Source organism: Clinocottus analis, unplaced genomic scaffold (assembly GCF_023055335.1).
Source record: "Clinocottus analis isolate CAN_PGR_092001 unplaced genomic scaffold, fCliAna1.0.p SCAF_11, whole genome shotgun sequence".
Taxonomy (NCBI): domain Eukaryota; kingdom Metazoa; phylum Chordata; class Actinopteri; order Perciformes; family Cottidae; genus Clinocottus; species Clinocottus analis.
In genome coordinates this window covers 17,541,625-17,564,785 of record NW_027175832.1, presented here as the reverse complement: position 1 = coordinate 17,564,785, position 23,161 = coordinate 17,541,625, and the positions used below count along the sequence as shown (strand labels likewise).

Here is a 23,161-nt window from a genome sequence, read left to right as displayed (position 1 = left end):
TTTTCTGATCAACAGCAAAGTAGCGTGACTTCGTTCAGCGCGTATGGCACATATTGCCAGAGGATGATTGTCTGCGGTCATCTGAGGTCGATGGGTACATTTACAATAGTGACACTGGCTCCATCTAGTCTTCAGTAAAGCTGTTTGATCGGGGTGTTTAATAGTGGGGCCTTTGTAAAGACCCGTGTGCCGGTTTTGGGCCACAAGGGTTTTGTAAAATGGGAGAAGAAAAAAAAAAAACAGCCAGAAATTCAGATTAAGTCCTCTGCAAGCAAAAATGAGAATCAATAATTCAGACAGGTTTCATAAATGTTGGCTCTGTCTCATTTTGTCTCACCGGGTGTCGATGAAACTCGGCTGCTCTGATATTCATGGAGAATCCCAGTGTCCCGGGGCGGCTCTCAGAAGCCTGCGCGGATCATTCGGAGAAAGATACTTAACGAGTCAGTCGGGAGATGTAATGCTCGAATAACTATAAGGTCAATTTCTAGTTCAGCGAAACAGACTTAAACTTAAATGTAACTCATTTCAGATCATTATATTTAGTCAAGCAAAAAGAAAAAGACGAGATGAAGTGTTTATCGTAATTTGACATCTCTCTTTCTTTCTATTATAATTGACACATTAACAACGCCACTGTGTATTGAAATACAATGTCTGAGAACCTAATTAGATAACTCAACTCTCTTTGGATAAACGCTGGCTATCCTACATGTTCTGACATGTGTAACTCTGGTAGAAATGGGTCAGATTACATGTCGTACAGTCTAGTTACTGTTATAATATGTTCGGTCGGCCATTTGCCAAAAAATGGGAGAGCCCTGCAGGCCCATCTTGTGTCACATCCCTCATTACATAACGCATAATAGCAGAGCCAACAGTATCATGTGCCAATACATACTGAGAATTAACCGCATAATCCATGAAACTGCACTGAGCATGACACTCTTTGTGAGGCCAAGTTAATCGGATACGTCACGTTATTGCAAGATATTTTGAGATCCACCAGACTCAACTTGTGGCTTCCTGCTGCTTTTTATACATCAGTAGAGATCACCTTCAGGCCCTGATGGAGCGCAACAGGATGAGCCTGCTATTGTGTTTGCAAAGGGGGGGGGGGGGAGTTCCAAATTTGGTCAACAGATGGAGGCAGAAGGCTGAAGATAATATGCACGGCACAAGGTGTGCAGTATGTTGCAGAAGTGCTTCATTGTTACATAAAGAGAGGCATATGTGTCATGTGCGTGATGTATTTAAAACAGCTTTGTCGCGGTGACCTCTGGAGGTTTTGAGTTGATCTCCCTCGTCACACGCAGAAGCACAACACGCAACGTGGGTCACTGCCTTGTGATGAACTCGACTAATGATCGTAATCCTCCAAACAGCAGGTTGTTCTTGCTGCTGAATGTATAATTTCTCAGACACTGCGCTGCTGCATGAAGAATACAATAGTACGTGTCATATTGCAGCTGTTCAGACATGTGCATTCTCATCTCCGCCGTCGCCACAGGTTTGGTTACGTAATGCATTAGATAAACAGAAGTAGATAAGCAGACGAAGGAAAGGGAGAAGAAAAAAATGCATTAGAAACTGTTGGCTTTGTTTTGCAATTTGAAAATACCGCCGTGAAATGATAAGATGAGAGTTTTTGTAATTACTTAAACACAACTACATCGTTAACCTCTAGATTGAAGACGTGGTTACAAATTCTAGGAAGAAGAAGAAGAAGAAGAAGAAGAAGAAGAAGAAGAAGAAGAAGAAGAAGAAGAAGAAGAAGAAGAAGAAGAAGAAGAACACTTAGCCATTGTACTGTGTATTATTAATGTAAGAGAAAAGAACTTCACAGCCTCGGGCTCCCTGAAGGGTTCACACACTATAATACTTTTTCTCCCCTGAATTTTAATTGGAACACTTTTATTACATCAAACTTTTCATCTTGGCATAGTGTTTTTTTTCTGTATCAAAAAGTCGAAACACTTTCCCTGAGAGTATGCCCTGTTACAGACACAGAATTACATTGAAGTTTTTGGGGGGATCTGCAGCTCAACTGACTGACTAGGACAGTATTCTTGGCCTTCAACAGCTGTTGTTGTAACGCGCATTCAAACCAGCAGGTGGCTCCGTGTCTTCCCTTTTTTTTTTAGTGAAGGAATATCGATTATGATCCACATCACACCCACTTTTCGTGAGATTCCTTCGTGTAAAGAACATATTAAACATTTGGTGAGGCGTGCTGTGGAGAAAGTTGGTCTGCTGTGACATCCAGGTGTGTGTGGACGGCATCACTGCATTTGTGGTTTGCTAAATCGAAACTGTTACTCATCATGACTATTATTTATTGCATAACACACACAGGTGTGTGTGTGTGTGTTAAAGAGACGTGACCACAGAAGCTCTAGCACAAATATAAACGGCATAGGTGCTTTTTAATCTGACATCCACCCACGATAGATACAAAGTTGTAGATATGTGCAGTATTTCAGAGTTATAAGAGTATGAACATTCGTCATGCTGGGGGGCAAAGAAATCCCTCAAAAGACCAAATTGTGCTCGCCCGCGCGTCCACGTGCGCGTCCACGCACACTTGAAAGGGCCCAATTGTGGTCGAATTGCTTGTGGCTTTTGTTTTAATCGAGACAGCAACAACAACTGCTGATATTCCGAATGACATAGCTGCATCTGCTTCTGGATCTTGCAGACTCCAGTTTAACACACACAAAAAAAGAAATACAAAAATGTGTCGCTTTTCTTTTTTTTTTTCACGGTTGCATAACTGTCAGGTAGGTTATTATAATGATGTGCACGTTGCGATTTTTTTTTTTTCTTCTCTTCTCCTCCTCTCTCCCCCTCCACCAAATCCAATCACACCCTCCCCCATCTCAAGTACAATTACGCGTTGGGTGACGTTTCAGCATGCGGAGGAGGGCGCTGGGCAGGGACCACTTGGACCAGAGAGGACTAAACGCTATTTCATTTCAGCAGCGCAGAAACAACGCATTGACGGCAGAAGGACCGGGGCGCCGCGTGAAGCCCATTGTCTCCTCTCCAGAACAGAGCAAGCTACCGGGGGAACAAGCGGGTTTGACCGGCGGCAGCGGGGCAGACCCAGGAAAGGAGTGGTAGGCATTGCGGGATTCGTAAACCACAGAAAGAACTGAAAAGGAGGGTGTGGGGGGGCCCTGGACAGATCTGGCTAATTACGGGATAATGAATCACAGTCAAGTTGTAATAATATGAACACGAGCCGCCGCGTTTTGTTGCAATTGGCGATCAACTATTGATGCGTCCGCGCCGATCGTTTCCCCCTACAGCATCAGTTCGCGCGGACTTCTTTTGTTCGCATCGCTCGAATCCCAAATTCTAGTCTGCATATTTGTGTTGCCGTTGTAGAAACAAAACAGCAAAAAAAACAACCCAAAAAACGAGTAAAGAGTTAGTCGCTCTCTCTCTCCCCCCCCCCCCTCCCTTCCCCACCTCCCCTACCCAAACACACACCAAAAACCCAACCCAAGATGAATTTTCAGTCGGGCGTCCCAGGGTCCGGTCTCTCGCAGCAGTCTCAGCCAGCCATGCCCACTCCAGGAACGGTCCCGGCGCCAGTTCCCGTCCCAGTGCCCCAGTCCATCCCGTCCCAGTTCGGATCCGGATCGTCCGCGAGCTCAGGGGGCGGCCAGTTCGGTTCGGGGACAGTTTCGGGCCAGGCTGCCCAGCCCGGCTCGGCGAGCTCGCAGTTTGTTTTGTCCAACTCGGCGGCCATCCGGGCAGAGATCCACCGGTTCGAGTCGGTCCACCCGAACATTTACGCCATCTACGACCTGATCGAGCGCATCGACGACCTGGCCCTGCAGAACCAGATCCGAGAGCACGTAATCTCCATTGAAGGTGAGTCGGGGTTTGGGGAATCACACTGTGGGTTTTTGTGTGTGTGTGCTGCTCATTCATTGAGGGTTGGGGGATGGAGGGGTGGTGGTGGTGGTGGTGTGTGTGTGTCTGTTTTAAAGGTTTTGAGGGGGTTCTCCTTTTCCCTTCCGTAAGTACACATTGTTATGGGCGCAAAGAGTGTCAACAATCACACTTTGAGGTCGGAGGTTGGGGGCGTAGCCGATCTCATAGTCCTGCTCCGGGAGGGAATTGCCCCCCCCCCTCCCAGACACACTGCAGTGTTAATAAAAGACACTCACAAGTTGCAGCACCCTGCGATTGTAATGCCCTCTGCAAACATGTTTCTGCTGTTTTTTTTAAAATGGCCTTTTCCGAAAGGGAACTCTTGTTCCCTTGCTTTCACTTGTCATGCACAACTGTGTGACCTTATTTTTCATTGTGAACCTCAGTGTGTAGCAGAGGCAGCCAATGCCGAGGCACATGTTGCATGGAACTAATCATTGCCCTGGACAATGCAGAGGCACATGCACAGGGTGTGTGCACACCAAGAAAACCAGCACAATGGACATCTTTTGTTGTTCTAAAAGCCACTTGGCGAGCGTATTCTTAACACACACACACAGGAAATCAAGTCCAAACGGTGTAAGCTGAGCAGAGGAGGAGGACAGTGGATGTAAAGCAGCTACCGCTGCATGTCACAGCCAAGTGCTGAGGATGCACTGTCAGATAGGAACGTCTTAAACGATGGTTGCAGTTTCTCATCTGCTCCTCACCCGTACATGTATCCAAGAGTAGCTGTGTGACACAGCAGTCAGTGTACTGTCCATCAAAGTCGGCAGACTCCCCTCCTCCCCCCCCGCCTGCTGACGTTTGGAGGAGTGTTACAGCAACTGTCTGAATGTACACGTTCGCACCACTGCTTTCATCTACTGTCGTTGGGAGCACTGCCCTCATTTAGATAGATTCGACGTGGTCAAAGAACAGGACTCGAGTGGCGGTTTATCTTGAAAGCAGCGGTCCTTTCAAATACACCAGCAGAAATGTGAGGTGAAATACGTGTTGACAGTGAACGAGTGAGTTATTAAATGTGGGGAAATCTTTTTAACAGTGTGATCCTTTAGTATTTCTGCGGAAGGCAGTGCAACTTGATCATCATAAATGCACATTTACAGTTGCCCTTAGGAGTTGACAGTGTGGCAGTGGCAAAGATTCATGGGAAATGTTGTTGAGTGTTAAAAAAAGATCAATATTTAAAGGGACAGTTCATCCCAAATTCAAAAATATATATTTTTCCTCTTACATTTAGTGCTCTTTATCAATCGATACTGTTTGCTTAGTGTTGGAGAGATCGGCCACAGACGTGTCTGTCTTCTCTCCTATGTAATGGGACTAGATGGCACTATATCACCTCAAACTATCACAACAAGGTCTGTGAATTATAGCACAATATTTGAGAGAAGGCTGACATTTCCAAAACCAATATCTCCAACACAACACATTGTAGATGTTTGGATAAACTGTCCCTTTAAATGCAACTTTAACAAATATATTGACATATATTGATATGTGTTGTTTTTTTAATGTAGATTGGTGACCTAATAAAATGTCAAGGTTATCAACTGATTGTCAGAGATGATCTTTATAATATTTACCCAGGAAATCAGAATATGCAGTCAACACTGAACCGGCTTTCGGATATTCTCGGATGCTACCTGTCAATCACAGAGCAGACGGGGACATATTTTGTACTGTTTTTTGTTTTTTGTTTGAGAAATTATATTTTTGGCTTTCTGACATCTACTTTGATTTGAATGTGTCGTGTCGTGTCCATAGATTTGTGACGGATTAGATCGATGAAAATGAAAGTCATCCTCATGAAAATAAGCAATCCGCTGGGGGGCCTGTGCCGTCTCAGTTTGTTTCGGAGGCCTCTCGGATTGTTGCATAATTTCTTTTTCAATGAAGGCATGTCTTTATTCTCCATCTTGATGGAACAACACTGGAGCCTTTCATGAGTTATCCATATATGCAGTTAGAAACAGAACGTTGATTGCTTGCATTATTCTCGAATCAATTTAAATGCTAATTCTGATGCTTTCTTAATCTGACGTACATTTAAAAAGGATCATAGAGGAATATGTTTGTGGTGTTGAACATCACTTTTACTCTGGGTTCATTCTCCTTGTCCACTTCAGCTACAGAATCTCCTTTTTCCCAGAATGGATTTCCAAAACCTCAGGAAAGTTAGCTATATAGCTAACTAGCTAGATAGCTACAATCATGTCTGAAGGCTGCTGTACCTTTTTTTTAAATTTTGTTTTAAAAACACGACATATAGACTGCATTAATGTCCACTGCAGCTTCTGTAGGTGCAGAACATGGACATGTTCCTCACAGTTTTTCCCCTTGTCATCGTGGAACGTTAGCACAAAGATTAGAGCCCGTGCGTTGCATGCCAAAACCTGCTGTTTTGAGATGACAAATCTCTCAACGGAATGTCACAATATCTATATTTGGCCAAGTATCCGCGGGAATAAAAACACAAACCGGTTGTGGCATTGCGTTACACACCTGCAGGCGTCTACAAAATGTTCCACCTGGGAAATGTCTCACCCCAAAAGCGAAAATCCCTCGCTGAACAACAAAACCGGGAGCAGAAATGCCAACATGCTCCCTGTAAGGGTTTATCTATGAATCTGTTTTGCACACTGTTAACCTGCTTGGGGTCGACTTTGACGATAAGTGTATAAAGAACGGTGTTGAATTGATATTTTCGACGCATACGCGGAATGTCAGCGGGCTCAACAGATTTTTGGTGTCCTTCTCACAAAGAAATCCCTGTTGCATTAGCTTTGATGTGGGTTCTGTTGCTATTTTTTGTATTCATGCTTTTAAATGAGATGCAGTTGTTTAATAGCTGTAACTCCAAGAGGCTTTGAAGAGCCGCAACAGGAGCCGTTGGCCGACTTGTCTTCACCTGCACTGAGGAACCGCAGAGTCTGTTCCTCTTCAATCTTCCATCATCGCAGAGGCTGTTGCTAAGGAACCAGTGGCTCATGCATTTAGCTGAAAATACTGAAGAAAGAGTGAATGTAAATCACGGCCCTCACAAAATGAATTCCCATTATTATTGTTAAGGTTTTCCTGATGTTTTGTTGATTAATAAGACCTTTTGTGTGGCGATGACGGCGAGCCGTTCAGACTCTCGTGTTGCGCTTGTTTGGCCTCACATTTTTCATTTTGCACAGATTGAAATTCAAGGTGCTGTGTGGTTTCTGTGCCAATTCATACTGCACTTCAGCCTCACATCTCTTCTCTTGTCCTTTTTTAAAAAAACAAAAAACATTCGTAGCAGAAGCTGATCTAAATTAGACAGCCGTGTAATTGACGATAAACTGCTAGTATGACAGGGAATATGAATATTATAAAGAAGTGCTAAGTGGTTGACAAGTATTGAACTCTTAAAGATGATTCGTTAATACTCCCGGGGGCTCGGATAAGCAGCATCTGTTTCTGGGCTCCAATTTCTCACCAGGTGCGGGTCACACAGCCCACACTTCATTATATTCTGCACAAAGGTCCAGGAACCAACCATCATAGTAGAATACTACCTGACCCCGACTTACCATGACACTTTGTGGTAATTTGATGGAACATTTCCCTAAAACCCAGTCGTCAAATTACCAAAAAGAAGCTGACACACGAGGAACCTTGGACTTTTAGAGGCCCTAGGCCAGTTGCCCACTTTGCCTTGCTGGTAATCACAGTCGTAAAAAACGTCGATGATCTGTGACCTGAATGACTGAGAACCGTCGTTGCCATAATGCTAAAATTACTCTAAAATCCCTCGGATTAGATGGCGGCCTTGCAGGAGTGGAAACCCGGTGCTTCATCAATAGCAGACTGGACAACGATTTGGCCTAATCCATAAAAATGCTTTTTTAATGGCTGTGTCAGTTAAACTGTCTTTAGTCTGGGAATAATTCTGTCTGGGCTTCTTCTCCACGTGAGCTCTCAGACTCTGTGTAACTGCGTCCGGCGATGGATCAGATTCTGTAGTTTTTGGAACACACTGACCGACAGATTGATTTACACGAACTAAATAAAATACCGGAAGAACAAAGCGTCATACATAGTGACGATGATGCTCTTCAGAACAGAATTAATATATACATTGTAAAACAAACACAAAATGAGTGAAAATCTAGTATATATATATTCTATATTGAAACGCATCTAATAAGTGGTAGCTCCGCCTTTTTCATAAACCACCCTATCTGTTTATTCTCTTGATATTCCCTTGTCAACCATTACCATCAAACTGCCCAGTCTTCCTGCCGGTGGCCATCTTCAAGCCTCACCTTAACGTGACATTGACGATGCTGCAGCACGGTTGCTGCAACTATTTTAGCCGTTTGCGAAGAAGAATATATCAATAGGTGATTGCACCACAGCAAGTAATCCCCTGATAACAGGCTGAACTTCAACCAGTATGCTGTTGAGTCACACATTGTCACCGGGAGAAATAAAAAGGACGTACATATGATTACGAAAAGCCGTTCATGCACACCGCAAGTGTTGCGCAACCTGTACTGTGCATGACTGGATTACAGCTGACCCTTAGCAGAGAGACGGGCTAATGAATACCCAACGGTCATCTGGCAAGGCATTAGATATCATGTCCTTGCTGCATAATTAATAGTTAGAAATAGCCAATAGATTCAGATTTATTCAGAGGAACAAACTAATACTATTTATGTATGTGTTTTTAACTGACTCTAAACCGTTGGAGGCAGGATTTGGTCGAGGATTTTATTCTAGAGGGAATTAATACTTGAGCGTATGCAAATGGGAGAAAATCCAGATCACTGAGATATGGAGACAGCTGCAGAGATGGTATCTGCACGGTTGGTATCTGCACTGTGATTCCAGTGATATTTTTAGCTATTCGCGTCAATGTGGAGGAGCGTTTCATTAACAAGACCGTGTCCTGGTAATAGTTTTCCTGGGGGTTCACTTTCAATGGTATATCTGATTGCGTCCGTCATCCATGTTCTTATCAAACTCGCATAATGTTCTTTAGCTTTTTCAAGGATGCTCTGTGGGTGATTGAAAAGATATGGATGAATGCAGTTACACAAAGGACAAAAGCACCTACAGTCTGTGTTTATAGCAAAGGGAAAGCGCTACGCTGGTCAGCGATTGGACGGAATGACGCACACGTTTCACTCCTTCCTGCCTATTCGACGTGGCAATCGCACTTTCTCGACAGCCGGTTGCGATTTCTGACCTGCGCGTATTCTAAGTAGATTTCCTTTTCTGCTCGTTGTGAGCTTTATGATGATACGCTGTCATGTAATCTTGCATCTTGAGCAATAACCCTGTTTCGGAGGGGGAGGGAGGGAAGAACTGCAAAAGCCCCACGCTGACTTCCACATTTCCAACAGAGAGTTCAATGTCAGAGCAAGGGCAGCCGCCCAAATCCACTGCTACTCAAGAGGGGTGCTCGGGACTTCAAGAAAGGAGCACGGCGTCCGCACAATGGGACAGTGTGCGCTCAGATAGCAGCAGGGACGACACAGAGAGACACAGAACGAGCACAGACTGAACCCTCGCAGCTCTCTGTAGGCATTGTGTGCCACCACACACTGCATCTCTCTCGCAGTCAATCGCCAAGGAGAGTGAGGCAGAGTGCTCATCTGCTGATCACAAGCAGAGCGCGATGATAATGCATCTTTCTCTTGACGATTGCGCCGCCGAAGCGGGATTTATTTCCTTCATGACCGCTGAGATGTAAAACCCTCAACTATCTTAATTAACACTGTTTCACTGGCCTCACGCTGTCATGACGCAGCAGAAGTTATGCACGCACAAACGGTTTCATCCGAGACTCAAGATGGGAAATGGAGTCCCGATTAATAAACATTCGTTAAACATGAAACACCGGCCGGGTTTACTGAGGTGATGGTTTTTGTTGTTGTTGTTGTTGTTATTGTTATTGAGTTGTAACGGTTTAGAGGTGAGATGTGTGCGTGTGTGTGGTTTGAATTTGGTTTTGTGGAACTGGGCTTACAGTTGTCACTGTGGGCCATCTGTGTCGGGGAAACGCCGCTGCTACTTCTGGCGAGTGCAGTCTTTACAATGTGCTCATTATATCTCAAAACCGTATCCGTGAATATGGATTAGAAACTGTTATAGAGTTAGAAATGTCAGTCAATACCACCAGCTGTGTCGCTTACGCGGTCTGTCAATATGAATTGCTGTTAATGTGGAATGCTGGTGTTTATAGAGGTGCTCGGTAAGTATTTACTAGTTGTAGATCTCGTGCCTAAATAAAGCCTTGCATAAATACATCTGTGAAGTGTGGAAAAGGTCCAACTATGTCCTGTTCTAAATACTGAGTTACAAAGAAAACATAGGTTGAACACTGAAATTGCCATCTTTAGAAAGTGTAAGTACTAATTATGTTCTAATTTTTCTGGAGATTGATCTGCAACACTGCAACTCAAGTCTTCAGGGATAGTTAAACATCTTTTTTCTCTCATGCCCGGCCACACGGCCTGCGTGACAGCTGCCTCGCTGAACTGCTGCGTCTCTCACCGTGTCGTGTCCACACAGGCGGCTTTTCAGTGCTGCCAGCCCTTCTTTCTACATGCGCCTGAACGTTTCATTTCATTATGAATGTATTTTTATACTTGTTTTAGTCAGTGGGGGAAAAAAAAAGTTAAGGCGTGTGTGCTCATTTGTAAGTGAGAATCCACGCTGTCCCGCAAATATTTCAGAACAAAAGCCTTGTGTCAACAAATGAAGGGATTCTTTCCACAGAAAGACGCTGCACAGGGCTTTTATTTTGAAACGGGAACCGGAAGTGTTCGGTGTGCAACGGTTCAAAAAACTCACAGGTCTGATTGTATTACTGTTTTCAGTCTCAGATCGGATCAGCACAAACATACAAACGGGAGCAAATATCACTCTTAGAGATTCCCGATCATGTCTTTTGCTGCCAATACCAATATATCGGCCAGTACAGATTGTTTTTGTTCCTGATGTGGAAATTGATACCACATATTAGTCTTCTCTAAGTCTTGACAAGAGACCAAATAACTGTTTCCGTAATTCTTTAACTGTTCCTTTTTGTACCTGTTAGTACAAAAGTGGAATTGAACTTGGGGTGCCACTGTAAGTAAAGCATCTTAGACCGATTGACCTCTAGGATCGGTCTCTTCGCTTCCAGTGGATATTTGTGAGAATTAAGACAACCACAGATTAGCCACAAGAAACTCATCTCACTTCAGTTCCCTCAACTTCAGAGGAAGAGAAACGATCACATATCTGTCAGCGGGAAGAAGCTCCTCTTTGCTGCATCGAATGTCTCAGAGGTCTACAACAGCACTGTCAAGCTCTCAGTTGAGCCCTTTTGATGTGATGTAACGCGGATTAATGCGAGCACCTGAAATGTACATGCAGCTCGCTTGTCAACTTGCTCAAGCGGCCATTGATGAAAAGCATAAGCTTCTTTTTGATTTTCCCATTCGCTTGAAGACATTTTCAGACCCTCCGTAGCACCTGGAGCAACTGGAGGCCTATCTGTGTTGAGCATGGCAAGCATCAGGCCCCCGGTTTAATCCTCACGAGTCAGCGTTTCAAAAACACTTGACATCACATCGGCGTCACCGATTTATTCTTGGGAGCGCAGTAGTAGCAGACTTTCCCCCGAGCAGATGCTTACCAGATAACAGGGTCCCCCACATGCCTCGCGCGCTCAAAAGACTCTCTGCTTTGTGATGAGCCCATAAAGTTCCTCTCATCTGCGGCTTGAGAGCGCTCATTTCACCCCCATTGAAATGCATTTTAACGCGGCACCCGACTTTTGACCGCGGGTCAGCTGAGAGGAGCTGAACTGGAGCGCTGTAAACAGCCTCGGTCCGGGGAGGTCCGCGGGGTCAGAGTGCCATTTCTGCCTCGGCCCTGCTGTCCCCCCCTTCTCCGCTGCGGCGCCATAGCATTGGCTTATTGAATGTGACGCTATCCTCCACAGCAGAATGTCCTCCATTGTGCTTTTGAACAAAGGCTTTCTCTCTCCTATTGATGGACAACAATTTTTTTTCTTCGGTTCTGAATGCGGAGGGGCAGGGGTGAGCTGGTTTGGTTTTTATTTTTTTATTCTTTCAATAAAGGGAAAATTTAGAGTAGTCTAATCTCTTCTGTACAGAAAGTAGAAGGTCGTTTTGTCTCTGTTGTGTTCTGACATTGTTAATGGGCAGTGTGGAGTAGTTGGGATCTAATGTTTTATTGAAGGTAAGAGCCATTGAGTTTCTGGGCTCAGTTCATTTTGAATCAGTGGGTTTTCAATACAGAAAAGGAGATAAGTGCTTGTCCCCACCATACATAAATCTGTGGTTGTTCATCTTTCAGAGCTTTGTTAGATTTACATGAAAGGAAGAAGAATCAATCCTGCTTTTTGGGGGATACGTGGTGATGTAACATGGTCAATATTCTCTTTTTCACATTGTTGATTTAGCTATAATGAAAAATTAAGATTATGTGACTTTTATAATTAAGTGTGCTGTAATGATGTCGTATAAATTCCCCATAGTATGGACACCATGCAACACTTGTCAAAGCAAAATGACAAAACAATTTTTTTTCTCCAACTTTTAGGGCCTAAACATTTAAATAAGAGTTTCTTAGTTCCAGGGGATTATATAGTCCTCTCAAAACATAATTATACTGCAAATAGAGGAAGACTAGAATGATTATTCGGTCATCTAATTACAACTCTTCATCTAAAGTTGTATTGTTTTGTCATATGTATTTTATATATATTATGGTTTACTTTTTTTGCACTTTTTTTTTGGGCTGATTCATTTGCCATAGGCTCTTTTATATTTTTTTATGTGCATCATCCATATCCGATGGTGGAAGGGCTCATGTTTCCTGCCAGTGGGGTAGGGCTGGAAGCAGATGGCTGCCGACAGAGGAAGGGGTTTGGAAAGCAGTGAGTGAGCAACAGATGGAAAGGCGCATATGCCTCCAAGTCCCCTCAGCCTGCCAGCAGTCCCGTGACTAACTGTGGGAAGACTCTGGCCTCATCCAGGTTCGGGATGGATAGAGGATCACGGTGAAGAATGAAGTTTCCTGAGAATGAAAATGGCTTCCTGAGAGCCGTTTGTCTCTGGAATCTCACCTATGGGAGGATTCAGATCTCTTCTAATTGGGGATGAATGGAGAATAGTGGCAAAGAAACTCTGTTTTTTAATAATAAGAGAATCTTGAATTAGAAATCCAGTTATCTCGGAAAAAAAGTCCAGTTGCCTTTGAAAAGAAATCCCACACGGGGACCTCTCTGGCCCTCGGGAGCACATTTTCTTCACTGAAGGGGAAAATGCCGGATACAGGAAGTGTGGCCTACAGTGCATACACTAAGCAAGACAAGTCACCCCCGCTCTTTGGAGAGGAATAGAATCCAGAACACTGCGACTATTTAAAGTTTTCAGGGCCGCGGAAATTAACAGTAATTCCCCGAACGGCTCAGGGACATGTCACAGTTATTCTGCGTCAGTCAATCTTCAAGGACGGGCCTCCAGTTTGTTTGCTTCCGCGTGAGAGTTGCTGGAGTTATTCAGAAGAAGTTGGTGGTTCCACCGCGTGAATGAATCATGTCGAGCGAAGGGGTTGCGGCGCCGCGTTTGCTCCTTATCTGATACTATTACTGCCACTTCAGATCTATTTATAAATAACATATAAACTCGGCTTCATTATGCGTGCTGCTCGCCTCAGTGTGTGGTTAAGACTCGATGTGTGTATGCAGCAGTTTGACATTTGCTCTCGCACTAGAATATCCTTACTGTATATATTTATAGCTGAAAATAGTGTCGGCGTCGGCGCTACTTTTCTTGTGTTGGCCCTCTTGTCAGTGCAGCTTGTTCAACATGTGCCAGCTGAGCGTTATCACCCAGGTCCAACATTCCTGTTGCAGATGTCATTGTTTTGACGGTGTTGTGGCATGTCCTCTGGCCTTGTGCTCGCTGCCTTCAAAGGACTCGCTCAGGCAACGAGCCAGGTGCTGTTTTCTTTCTTCCTCTTGTTTTTTTTTTGTTGTTGTGGCCGATTGTGGGGAAAGTCCACGTCATAGATGAGACGATATTAAAACCAACTGTCCACTGCGAAAAAAAAGAAAGGAAAAAAAGAAGAAAAAAGCGGGGATATTTTGGGGTTGTTGCTTTGTGAATTGGGACTCCGCTCTGTGGGAATCACTTGAGAGGAAGAGTAATGTGACCCCTATTTACTGTTTATACCCCCGTTTCCTGCTCCGACTGGAATAACCTAAAGCTGTTCCACTGCTGAATCCCCACTGGCCGTGACCCAGGAACATGTCAAGTGGCGGGCTATGTGAACTGCATGTACAACAACCCCTCGAGGAACCCAATCGCAGTTCCCATTTTTGGACCCGACATCTGAGCGCAGGACGTCGGCTCCGAGCTGTAGAGACTCACTTCCTGTGGCACTTAATGCCGTCCAGTCTTTTCATGTCTGAGTTTGTATTCGTTTCCCTGCTGCGATTCAGCTCTTCTAGTTCAGACGAGCTCGCGAAGGCCGGGTCGGGACCCGCAGGTGGGTCGCAGGAGACTTTATTAGGGTCAGCGAGTACATTAGCAGAATTTGTTCCATCGTCTTTTGTTCAACATTAAAACGCGTTTGAGCCACATGAGAGCGTCTGAATGTAGTTCTGATAATCGTCTACTTCATTAGAAGGCGAGCGTGCTTTCTGTTTGTTTAACTGACGAGAGGAAATGAAAAGAAAGAGAGATGGCCGCTCACCTCTGGGTTAATGCATTTATTTGGTCTCATTTATAATTCATTTATAATGTGGATATGTTCTGTGTTTTCTCACTCATGCACTAACTGAGTTTAAATGCTTAGTTTCTGTGGTCTACTCTGTTGTCTTTAACGTCTTTTTTAATATTTCTTTTATTTATTCACGATGGTTTCTCAGTTAAAAACAAAGGGGAACCCCGAGAAAAGAAAGTTTTGGAAATGATGCGCTACCTAATTTTCTAATGGAGTCTACGGTCAGTGGTGAATTGCCTTTATTATTTATGAGATAATACTTTAAAACTGTGGAAAACTTTAAAGTCTGAAGGCATTTTCTTTCCATTTTGCAGGCAAATAATGAGCTGTGGCGGGCAGAAATCCTACCCCTAATGCATTGGGCCCTTGTGGTTTTAGAGTCCTTCGTTTATCATTGCGCACAAGGCCCTTCATGTTCGCACTTCTCCAGGAGCACAATGGCAGATATCTCCTTATGCAGGGAGTTTAATGACTCCATTGCTGCAGCATTTGTATATACATATGTATTAATCACGAGGAGAGCTATGTTGAGAGTTGTTCTAAGGAGCCCTTTGCCAACGAGACGGCACATTCATCGGAAGGTTCAGCCAAAACAATAGCCTGCCGCGAAAATGCCAGGACACGTGAGGCCAAACGCACACAAAGGCAAAAGTGAATAAAACATTCACACGAGTTGAATTATCATTCCTTGCCAGTTCGGAGCGATGTTACTATGGAGATTTGGAAGGAGAAAAAGGCTACCAGAATGCTACGTCGTTCGCCAAGGACCATTTGGTCCTTCCTTAAAGCAGTGTTTCTGATCGCAGTGTTTCTGATAGGAGACGCTGCTGTGAACTGAGCAGCTCCATCGCTGTCGTGTCCATTTTAATACAAGCTGCTGTAAGTCTTGCTCCGGGATGTGTCAGTGCAGCGTCTCTGCAGCTCTGGTTCGGATGATGAGATTTTCCCTCATCGAGGAGTCTGGCGTAAAAAGTGCAGCGTTCAGCAGCCTCCACGCCGCTCTCAGAAGATGAGCTCTCCCTCGGTTTCTTGTTAGCGTACTGGAACCAACTGCTGGCCTCGCATGAAATACTGTACGGCTAAAAAGGAGGAATTACGACACTTGTGCTGCCACACAGTATATCTCAGGCTTGTTGTGCTCCTGGGCCCATTCTGTTTTGAAATTGGACCAACTGGTGTCTAGAGATGCACCCTGCTGCTGTGGTAAAACCTAGTGAGCCATTTGTATCCATTTTGCAAGTTCTTTTACAGGACATTTGTCACATCGGCATTTTTTTTTTAGCTGCGCCGCGCTCTGTCCAGTTACAAGTGCAGCTGTTTAAACCCTGTTGTTTATGTATAGGGCCTCTCTGAGAAGATTCACTCTACTACATTTTGGCTTTTCAGATATTTGGCATCAAGAGACCCTCCGCTTCAAAAAAGGGTATCTTCGGTTGTGTCAGGATCTGGCATGAAGTTCGGCTTTTGCCTGGAAAAAAAAAAAGAAATTGGCAGCGACTGTGGGCCCCAGCTAATTCAAAGCTACATTTTGTCTGTTTACACAATAAAACAAAACTTCCTCTGGTCTTTTCATGCCAATAGGGCTTTCAGTGAATAGGACCCTACGTTTAGTGTGCTGGCGAGCGAGAGCTTGGCCACGATTTGTGGTCCACTTTTATTATTATTTTTTTTTTTACGAACTTTTGGCCACACTCTCAACCCTCATGGATTGTCAGATGTCACGTTTGAGAGGGGGAGGAGGAGAGAGGGGGGAAGTCCATCCGACTGAAATCTCAGCTCTACACCACAAAGACCGGCGTGGGTCCTCTAGCATCAGCGGCCCAGTGGACCCGTCCTCGCCTCGCCGAGCCTCGTTATACTTTTGCAGCGTACGCTAAAAGCGTGATGCATCTCCGTCGGTGGCTGAGCGTAGTAGTGCCGATCCGGCGGTGGACGGGTGGGCAGCACCGTCGGTTATGCAACACAAGTAGGTGGCTGGAGTAGCTCCGCACGTGTGTGTGTGTGTGTGTGTGTGTGTGTTTGATACTCCTCTGGATGTGTGAGTTTTCACCACACACAGGCCTTTGCCCCTGACCTGGATGGGCGTCTATTGGGTGCAGAACCCCGAGGATATGGATGTAATGAGTCTGGGTTTGTGAGGGCGGTATAGAGACAAGGTATTAGAGCGACGCTATGTTGTGACAGGGGTCAGGGATTGGGGTTGTTGGGGGTGAGTTTGCAGACTAGGAAGCCTCTTAACACCGCTTGTATGGCAGCATCAATCTATACCATTCTCTAGGATTGTAACCTACTTTTTTTTTATATACACTCTGTCCTCTCAATATCTCTATAGCCTCTGTGCAGATAATTGCCCGTGTATTGCAGCGACTGCTGGCCCCCGACCTCTTTGTTTGCTGCTGGTCTCGGACTAGACATCCTTATTTCTGACAAAGAGGGGATCAGTTAGAGTTCCCCTAAGGGCGGGTTGACCTGAGGTTATCTGAGCATGAGCTACTGGTCTGGTATTTTTTCTATAGATGCGATAATCCAGCGCGGTATTTGTTCTCTAACTCTTCTACACAGGTCCGTTTACAGCCATGCTCTTTGTGAAATCAAATGTGAGAGAACTTGTAACCTCTCAGTCACTCTTAAACATGATTTAATACACTTTCTATAGCTGTTATTGATGTTTAATTACACTTATGAATGAGTAGATGCTATCAGTCTGAGGTGTATTGTGGATATCTTTCTCACATTCTGTAGTCAGCAGACGCTCATTGTGTTAAATTAGTTTTACTCCGCAGCTTGTTGCTTGTATTTTCTGGTACATGCAAGACGCATACATTGGTCCCAATGTCTCACAACACATCTCGACTGCAGGGAGAACTGAGCGAGCTATTGTATGATGCACGTTGTGAATTAAGCGGTCTCCTGATGAGTCATTGTGAATTCTTCTGGATGCATGATACCCGTGCCGAGCAATGCAGCACATCGGCCTGAGTCAAGGACGGGGGAGAGCTACCGCACAGCCAAACATGGAGCGGCTCTCCATGACTATGAGTTATTGGACATAACCGAGAAGAAGCAGCACGCACGTTCGCAAACCGACACGCGTAACATATGAGTTCTCTGAGAGGCCGGACTCTCTGTGGAAACAGACACCACCGCACACTTCTAGTGGGTTATAAGTGATGACTGAGAGGAATTGTTTTTGCATCATTTTATTTATTTATTTTAATTCCTGCATGTTATACTTTTCACTCCTCAACATGGAAGCAGATAGGCTTATTTGGTTGTTTTCTACGGAGCCGTACTCAAATATCCTGGATAATTTGTCCTCTTGTGTCCATCTGGAGATAAAATAACACCCACTCGAACCAACATTTTTTTTTCTTCTGTTGGATCATTTTCTTATGAAGATTTCTTTGCAGGAGATTTCAAATGTTCTACATTCAAAATGTTGTGACATGAACAAAAAAAAAAAGAAAAGAAGAAACGTCTTACGAGATGTTACCCAATGTGAATCGTGTTTGGCAAATTCCTGCAGTAGTGAAGCAAAGTTAACTTTTTATTGGGAAGCAGAGCGTGTGTTAAAGTGTTTTGACATGTCTGTATAGTTGAATTCCTCCGCGGCGTCTTTTATTTATATTTATGTCAGGCCGGTTTCTCTCCAGTCAGATAGAAGCAGACAGGAGAGGGGCTCGGATTGATGGGGGGTGGATGGAGAATCAACTAACTCAATTAAGCGTCTGGTCGTCAGCTGATTTTTGCCGACTGGACATCGGAAAGCTCTCGCCAAGATTATCTAAACTCAATAAGGAGCGCCTCTGATGCCTGAGATCAATCTGATGTGATGCCACTGAACAGAAACGTCGTCTGACCTCGAGTTCCTTTCAAAATAAATAATGCCGCTCAGACCTGACGCACAACCACACAAAGCCTTCCGCTCCGCCTGCAACGAAAAGGTTGAATCCGTCGCTGAGCGTTGACGTCCGACGTCTGCGGCTCATCTTTGTCGTCTGGCGGAAATGTGACACCGCCGAACCACCCGATCATATCCTCCTCAAGACTTGTGCTCCTTTGCGACGATCCCGTGAATTATTCATTTCATATCTCAGATACATTATTCAACTCCCTCTTTATTGAGTTACCTCGGACGGCTTGCAGTGTCACGGGAGCGGGCGTCGACGAACCGTCAACTGAACTCGGCGGTTATTCCACTAACAAAGCGAAACGGGTCCGGCGGTCGGTCGAGAATTCGTTCCGAGAGGTGTCAAACTCGGGAGGATATTGGCGCGAGTGAAACGAGCGGACCGGAATAACAAACGACAAGCAAACTGATGTTTGCTGACAGCGTGCCCTTGAGAAGTACCTCTCCAAATTTGGCAGAATGTCAGCCCCGTCGACAGGTTTTTGTCTTCGTCGTGACACGCACGCTGACGATTGTACTCGAATGCAACGGATGGATTCTGCCGCCGTGTCTTTTGCGTAACGAGAGGGTCTTTCCCCGTCCCTCACTCGACTGTCTGCAGTGCACAGCGGCTCCGTTGAAGCTCAGACAGTCTGTCTGCGCTCCGACGAAAAGAAACCCAGACGACCCGGAGTCCGATCCAACGAGTTTAATTGCTCAGAAGCACTTCGGGATGTGGTGGATAGGAGTCAGATCTCGGTAACGCTAATCGATATAGAACACTATTACAAGCAAAGGAAACGATGCTAATCAATGATTTCTGTAGCCAAACCTAACAACCGTTAATAGACCATTTACAGGAACACAACAATCAGACTTTGGCCTGGCTTAAGTCATTCATTCCAAATTGCTCAGTGATATTATTGATACAGATGGATCAATACACTCCAGATATCGTATCAGGTACTTTCTCCCTTAGAGCAACTACACATTAATATTTGTAGTCACAATCACACGGGGACTTGTTCCCACGAGTAATATGCTTTATTTAACAATAATATGAAAATAACACAAATGTACACCATACGAGGGAAATATCCGGCACATTATATTTCAATGTGACAAGGTTTTTCTATCAGACATGAAGGATGGACCTCGTGTAAAAAGGCATGCGTTTCATTTGGATGTGATGGGTTTGTAAGTAGGCTCAGGGGTACGACTAGATTACTGTACACATATAGGCAAGTGAGCGGTACAACAATGGAGGACACCGCCGTATTGAGGAACCACTGAGCTGATTTATTTTCAGCGCTGCATCTATCGGACTTCTCATTGATTTTCTCTCTCTCCTCTCCCTCATGTCCTTGCTGCCGTCGGCCTACCTCGATGGATTCCCAACACCATGCAACTCTGCAGGTGAGCCTAAAAAAAAAAACACACCAAATCATCACACGGTTTGACGTGCGCGTGCGTGACGGCTGCACAGTTCTAGTGCCTGCACCCTGGCGCACCCGGGTGGAGGGTGAGCGCCGCGTCTCAGGATGCGAAGCGCCTGACGACCTCGCCCTCTCGCCCCGCAGTAGTTTTGAGGCGGCGCTGTGGCAGCGTGGGGCCGGTTATTAATAACTGAATAAGAAACGCCAACAAACGCTTGCTCTTCATGAGCTCAAGTGCTCAGAGAGTTTTTAGATTCTGCATTGATACCAGATCTTTTTCCTCAACGTGCAGACAGCCAATCTACCCATAAGCCTCTTAATGTGTTGACTTGACTGATTTGGCTTTCTAATCTGGTGAAGAAGGGAGTGCAAAGGGGAGGTGGGATGGGGGTGGAGGGAGAGGGGAAGGGGGTCGCTTTCTGTACTGCATAGATTTCCATGAAAGGAGAGGAGCGTATAGCCCCGGGCGGGTCATAAGCAGGGCAGCACCGCTGATGTATTAAGGGGTCTTTTCTGGCTCTTCTTCTGGAGCATGCTGATTGCTCGTGGTGATGACCTCCTGAGAGGATCCCAGATGGGGACGCCATCCTCTCAGCTGGCCCACTTCCACTTCCGCGCCACGCGTAACACATAGCAATTTGTCCAATCCGCCTGCGCCTCTTCCCTCGCTAAGCCAGCCATGTAATTATTGTGTACATCTCCCGCTGCGGTGGAAGACACTCCTCCCTGTGCAGAGTTTCCGTACGCCGAGCGATTGTGTGGTCGAGAGCCCGGCACGCCACGAGTGACGGGAGCAAAATGTGACGGCGTTAGATAGAAGCACGAACGCAAGCGTCTACTTTACACAGGAGCAACACACGCACACACACACACACACACACACAAAAAGACAGATAAAGTGAGACTTCCTGGAGGAAGATTGGCGTGAAGTCACCTGCGTGACGGCACATGTCGCGGCCGATCCGTTGAGCTCGGGAGACAAGTCACACGCCGGATCACGGCGACGCGAGACGTCTCCGGTGGCCCGGCGCGCTGTGCCCAGCGAAAATGAGGCAGCAGTCGGTGGTAGTCCCTTAACACATGAAAAGGGTGTGTCAGGAAGTGACTGCTAGCTCCTAATATAGCTCCTAATGTAACGCTAACTTGTGAAGGGATTCAGTCATCTGTCATACCCGATGACTGTACACTCGCCAGCGCACACTTCATTCATGTTTCTCGGGCCTCCTCACGTCAAGAAATAATCATCGTAAAAAGCCCGAGAAGGAACCCGAAGGGCGGAAAAGTCTTTTTTCAGTTTAATTGTTTTATTTTCTGCTGACAGGGTTGTTATGTCGAGAGGCATGGAATCCACACTTTGCTATTTATACTTCATTATTTGGACCCATCTCAGTGTTTGTCATTTGACATGTTCACTGACTCATGCGGCGTGTCAGTTTAAAAAACAACACCTACACCCCTGAAGCTTTGATTTTGATTTTTTTCCCCTTCACATACCGATGGAGATCCCTGTGGCCGCGCTGCAGTCGTGGGTGAGGGCCTGTGGTTTGGAGCCGCTTGACACCTTGCGGGGTGATTTTGACTTTATTTACGTCTCTTAATAACTTGCTGTCATCATACTGACGCGGGCAGTGTGGACGTGACAATAGGCAGACACACACAGGCCTCTGAAATAGTGTGTGTGTGTGTGTGATGTGAATGAAATAAAAGAATATTTAAAAAGGTGAGGTCTAGAACCCAATTATAGCATCTGATTTTATCCTTTTAGTTTGCGTGATTTCCCACACTCAGTTCATTCAGGCAGTGACCTTTCCATCCGGCATCCAGTTTTTATGAAACACGGAACAGAAAGTCCCCAATATGAAGACGGCAATCAAACAATTATCAGTGCAGCCCTTCCTTCAGTTAAGCATCTCTGCATTGGGTTTGTCTGCCCTTGATGGGATGTAATATGTGTTTTATAGGTATCTGCAGTTCTACATCTACATTTCTTGTGCCCAATATGTCCATAAATCTTTTCACAGACATTCAGTCTTCGACTAGGCGGCGTTTCAGCTCCTTTTGATTCTAGGTTTGTCGGGAACTTGTTTATGGTCACACCTCTACGCCACACGGCCTGTAATCACGTGCCATTTATAACTCTGCTTTCGTACACTCAAATAGACGCGACAGACCGAGGAAGAAAGTCACTTTCAAATGCCAGACGTCATCCGTAACATGGGATGCCGCGCGTGTGTGTGTGTTGTAATCGGCGTGAAGACGCGAGGGTCGAGTCGACAAAAGCTCGTGGTGGCGGGCAGGTGACGGCCTCGGTGATCCAGGTGGCTGTAAAATCCTTTGAAAGGTGACACAGGGAACACGGGCGCAGGTGGCGCCGGTGTCCTTCAATGCCGCCCCCCCCGTGTGGAGCGGCTCACGGTTGCTTTGGTTGAACGCAGTGACGTTGTGTAGATCCGCGCCGCCAACACAACGCGACAGCAACAGCAACTTTTGCCTGAGTTGCTCTGGGTTGCCGTGAGTGCTCTCCTTCCTCTTTGTTCTCCGCTTCCCCTCATCCCTCACTCCTTCCTTTATGTAATCTGGAAAAGATAGAAATGACTGCGAGGGAGATGATGCAAGCATTTTTGGATGATTCATAACGGTCCCGTTGTCAGGGCTCTGGGAGTGTGCATATCGGTAATGATAGCAATTTGGCTTAAAATTGACAAAAGGCATGGACGTCTCTTTCTTCGCCGTGCCACAATCCATCTTCTTATTTTCTCCCTGCAGTGCGCTTTGAGGCCAAAAATGTGTATACTCATTTTTTTTTTCTTCATTATGTGTGTATGTGTGTGCCCGAGTTGCCACATTTCCTTGTCTCATCAACTTTTCCGAAAACAAAGGGGGAAGTCTCCGCTTCTTCGTCTCCCGCTTTTCCTTCGCATTCTTTCAGCATCGCGCGGCAGCGTTTCAGCGGCAGCATCTCATGGAAAGTTAGCCCAAAAGTTCGAGCAAATCAAAAGCTGATGCAACTCTTTCCACGCTCGTTGAAGTTAGCGTTTCGGGGCCAGGCGATTCGCTTTGCCAGTCTTGGAGTGTGAAATCTCCTGCGACGGACTCTCTCTCT

General features: G+C 45.5%; 1 protein-coding gene across 3 annotated transcripts in view; it reads left to right on the top strand.

Annotated features, from left to right (window-relative positions):
• Window positions 1-2,794: 2,794 nt before the first annotated feature.
• Window positions 2,795-23,161, top strand: part of agap3 (ArfGAP with GTPase domain, ankyrin repeat and PH domain 3) — a 112,072-nt gene continuing 91,705 nt past the window's right edge. The window contains exons 1-2 of one of the 3 annotated variants that reach the window (XM_068603782.1): window positions 2,795-3,119; window positions 3,513-3,882. In XM_068603782.1, the coding sequence (XP_068459883.1) occupies window positions 3,513-3,882 (370 nt within the window). In that variant the 5' untranslated portion in view covers window positions 2,795-3,119. Of the gene's footprint in view, window positions 3,883-19,963; window positions 20,039-23,161 lie in introns of those variants that run through there. The other 2 variants (XM_068603774.1, XM_068603797.1) reach the window with 2 other exon arrangements.